This window comes from Grammomys surdaster, unplaced genomic scaffold (assembly GCF_004785775.1).
Source record: "Grammomys surdaster isolate TR1022 unplaced genomic scaffold, NIH_TR_1.0 63, whole genome shotgun sequence".
NCBI lineage: Eukaryota > Metazoa > Chordata > Mammalia > Rodentia > Muridae > Grammomys > Grammomys surdaster.
This window is the reverse complement of record NW_021604565.1, coordinates 9,900,916-9,905,280: the sequence shown is the minus strand read 5'-3', so window position 1 is coordinate 9,905,280 and position 4,365 is coordinate 9,900,916. Positions and strand designations below refer to the sequence as shown.

At 44.6% G+C, this 4,365-nt stretch overlaps 1 protein-coding gene across 2 annotated transcripts in view; it reads right to left on the bottom strand.

Moving 5' to 3' along the window:
- Nucleotides 1-225: 225 nt before the first annotated feature.
- The window catches only part of Ptdss1 (phosphatidylserine synthase 1), a 61,755-nt gene continuing 57,615 nt past the window's right edge, over nucleotides 226-4,365 (bottom strand). For both annotated transcript variants that reach the window (XM_028767602.1, XM_028767608.1), the window contains 3 exons: nucleotides 4,209-4,277; nucleotides 2,859-2,928; nucleotides 226-1,259 (listed from right to left, as the gene is read on the bottom strand). In XM_028767602.1, the coding sequence (XP_028623435.1) occupies nucleotides 1,150-1,259; nucleotides 2,859-2,928; nucleotides 4,209-4,277 (249 nt within the window). In that variant the 3' untranslated portion in view covers nucleotides 226-1,149. The remainder of the gene's footprint in view (nucleotides 1,260-2,858; nucleotides 2,929-4,208; nucleotides 4,278-4,365) is intronic.

Sequence of the window (4,365 nt, the reverse complement as noted above, 5' to 3'; positions counted from 1 at the left end):
ACAGACAAGGGCTACACTTCCATTCCCTGTGGATCACTCTGGAAGGTTTAAATGGGACATATATGTATAAGCCCCTTTAAAATGTATTTTCTTTTTCTTTCTTTACCATATAGAACACACGTACATATATATGTATTATCCTAAGGTTAACTGTCAAATATGAAGTTGTCTCCAAACAGTTGGAAGCCTAATAAGATACAAAGAAATATCGTTCTAACAAAGACAGATCTTTGATGAGCTTTTAATGTGAATTGATTTATTTAAAACAAGGATCCAGGGTAGACTGGGAGAATGTTCTAGTAGAGCATGGCACAGATGGAAGTTAATTAATACTCACTAGCACCTCACATGAGACAGAAAGACAAAGTAGGCAACACACCACAGAAGGAAAACCAAGCACGTGGAAAAGGCACCTGGCAGGAGAGCCCCAGTGTCCCAGCTCCTCTAGCAAGGTTGTTCTTGTGCACTCAGTCTGGACAGTATTTGGAAGGGAAAAAAACAGTTCTAATCTGAAGCTAGGCTCCAGTTGACAGCAGCCAGCCTCTTCACTCAGGCTGGTCATCTGCCATGTGGCTGGGGACTGAGAGTATGCTAAGCAGGGACACAAAAGCTCCTTCCACCCTTTGCTTCTCTAGAAGGAACCCTCCCCCAATTTCAGCAGTGGATTCAGGAAGCTTTTAAGTATTTTAACTTGAAAACATGAAGTAAAAGCAGACTGACTGAACTTAATCAATCAAATGGAAAGGCAGACTCATAAAAAAAAAAAAACCCCAGTAACCAGTTCATTAACCAGTTTGTTAAGTCAACATCTGAATGAAGAGATTTATACAGCATCCACAAGACACACCAGCATGGAGCCATTGCTGGCAGCTGGGAACACACAGCTCTCCTGTCCTTCCAGCACACTGTATTGCTACCAGAGAACAGAGGCCATGTGCTGAACTCAAGAGACCCCTGCAGTTGGCAAAGGACCCCAAGCCGTGTTCAGCCACTAGGTCTATGGGAGACAAGACTTACACTCTCAAATCATGATCCCCAAAGCTCCCTCTGTTCTTTCTGTACAATTTGATCTCCGCATAGGAAGGTCCAAATGTGCTGTTTTCCTCTCAGGTTAGGCACTCTGGAACATCTAACATTAGCTAGCCTCCTTCATTTCTTTCCAACTCCATTGGTGACTTTGGACTTGGAATGCCGGTTCCTTCGTCTGGAAGAATGGCTTTCATTGTTGCTTGAATGCTTCGTTGGGTTGTCCTCAGCACCTGCCCAGAGGAAGCCAACACACCATCAGCAGGGGCTCTGGGCTGGGGCTGTCTCCTGGGATCTGTAGTTCTCCCTTTCGGGCATGCCCTGGCTTACCAGCTAAAATCCAGCTCTTACACATGACTTGCTCTCCCTCTAGTGGCCTCATTAATAAATTAAGGCCAGGGGAATCTGACAGTCTGTGCCTTGTGTGTACCAGGCCCCACAAGACTGGCGTTCTAAGGGATTTTTAGTCTGCAAATATGTAAGATAGACCAGTCATGGCACAGTCATGAGAACCAGAAGTGAATTCAAATGAAAGCCTAAACAAGGGACAATTAAAAGTTCTGCCATGTTAGAAGGCATCTATCTTATGCTTATAGCTACAGTACAGACTTCCCAAGTCTGTACACACAGACCTGTTAAATAGGCTTTGTAAGGTCTTAGTTAGCAAAGATTCTTGACTTCATAACTTTAAAACTATTAGCAGAGACACCAACATCTTTACAAGCAAGGTACCTGATGCTCTGAGTGACAGCCCCGAAGTGACATTGTAACACAGGGGCTACTCTTTCCTCTAATGAGCATATGACTAGTCCCTTGGCCAAGCCTAAGCCCTCTCCAGTGCTCTGGTTCAGTCATGGGTGAAACAGTTACCAAAGACAGCCACTTAACCACACTCTCCAAAGGCAGACCCAGCAGCATTTTGTCTTCATTCTAAGTGTCATTTGTCACAGTCCCAAGTTTTCCCTCCCCCCTGACTCTCTCTCTTTCTCTCTCTTGCCCCCATTCTTCATATGCACCATCACTTAGACGCATACATGTTTTCTATTGGACAACCGGGAATGCCCAGGCTGATGATGTAACTGGATGGGCCCAGATAAGGTCAGTCTGGTAAACCTCTTTGCCCACACAGGTCAACAGACTATAGGGTGGCAGGGAAGCGAACAGAGTTCACAGCACCAGCTCTCCAGGGTTATCTCAAAGCATGGATTGTAAAGGAACTGACAGGTCTTCCTTAAGCACAGACCACAGTGAGTTCATTCTCAGACCCAGTTTGATCCTCCCAGTCATACTTTTCAGTATTTACAAGATCTTAAATTTATTGGCCAGTGGAGCCTCTTCACAGTTCCTAAATTTAAAAATTTCAAAAAACCCAGTGGCCATAGATTACTACAAAATGCTTCCCACAGAGAGGCCAGTTAAAGGCCTGATCACATAGTTCTGCCTCTGGAATAAAATTCATCAGATTCATCAACCTCTTTTGAAAGCCTTTCCCTTGGGGCACACAGCTCTCTCTTAGCATTTCACTCACTATAAAAGCTCTGGACCAAGAGGTAGAGTGCTTTCATCATGCCGATTGAGGCAAAGTAGACCTTATTACCTTTCTGCCTGAGGAAAGCAGAGCCCGGCATAGAGTGCCATCTCACAGAACACACTTTTGCCTATATTCTGTGAACACTGTGTGAAGTGACAGGTGAGATCTGATGAGCAGTTTGAGACTCTTCGATATCTTGACCAATGCTCAGAAGATGAATACTGACCCCAAATCTCCACAGTAGGCCTGAGGATGAAGAGGCCTCAATAAAGTTTGACACAATGAACAAGACAGCTATTACCTTTTGAGCCTTTCCCATGATGCCAGGAGATCTCTGGACTGTAAGTGCCATCTTCACACTCTGAATAGGTCTAGAGAAAGACAAAGGATTAGAGGGTAAACTTAGGTCAATCTTGCAAGGAATAGCAGAATAATGACAATGACAATAACAATAATAATAAACAAAAGTGAACCCAGGCTGAGTGTGTTAGAGCCTTACCCTGTATTTCTCAGCTAGAAAACCTAAGATCTTCTGCCAGACCACACAGAATTAACCTTCTAGAAAGCATTAGCTCTGAGACTAGAGTTTAGCATGGGCAAGGTCCTGGGTTTGATCCTGAAAACACACCTGCACGGATATCAAAGCTCAAAGCTCTTGAATAAGCAAACAAACACAGGGCTGGGAGATAGCTCAGTCAGTAAAGTACTTTCTGTGAATGGCTGCCACCTAAATTCAATCCCCAGAACACAAATTAAAAAGGCTGGCAGAGTGGCTAATGCTTATAACCAGAGAGAGGCCTTGCTGCTGAAAAAAAAAATTGGACAAATGCCTAAAGAGGAATGATACCCGAACAAACAAACACCAACACACACACGATCATCCCCAGGACTGCCCTAGTGTTGAAACCCACTTACACCATTCTCTATTTTTTTAAATATCAATACTTATTTATCTTATTTTTTACTTAATCACTTTATATCCTGCTCACTACCCCCTTCCTGGTCATCTTCCCCCACAATTTGTTCCCTCCATTCCCCCTCCCCTTCTCATCTGAGTGGGTGAAGGCTCCCCTGGATATCCACCCCCACCCCCCAACTCTGGAACATCAACTCTCTTGGAGGCTAGGTGCATCCTCTCCCACTGAGGTCAGACAAGGCAGCCCAGCTAGAAGAACATATCCCACAGACAGGCAGCAGCTTTTGGGATAGCCCCGCTCCAGTTGTTCAGGACCCACATGAAGACCAAGATGCTCATCTAGTCCACACGCCATCGTCTACGTGAACAGAGTGCTGCTGGGAAGCCAGGACTAGGGTGCTTAGATAGGTTAAGAAGACAACAGAGCCAAAATAGAAGACAACCTTGAGAGGTCTACATTTGTTTTAATTACTTTTTAAAATTTTATTTAAATAACTAAAATTTAAACCTCTTGCAAAAGAAGGATAATAATACTGACCAGGCCAGCCATAAGCAAACACAGCTGTGCAAGAGGCACATTCTGACATGTTAAGTTTCTATATGGCAGGACTGACATCTCTCCCTGAGGCTGCTATGCTATTTCTTTCCCTCCATGTGTGCGTATGTGTGTGCGTGTGTGTATTGGCCCCCTGCCCAGGCCTTTCAAATGAAAACCACCTCTGCTTCCTCCTCTACCTTTTCCCGGTGACCACAGTGCTCTGCATACCAAACCATGCCGTACAGACACAGGAACGTAGTGAAGGCCTGCAAGACAAAGACACAAAGCCCTTTTATAAATGACAGCACACACACACACACACACACACACACACACACACACACACACACACAC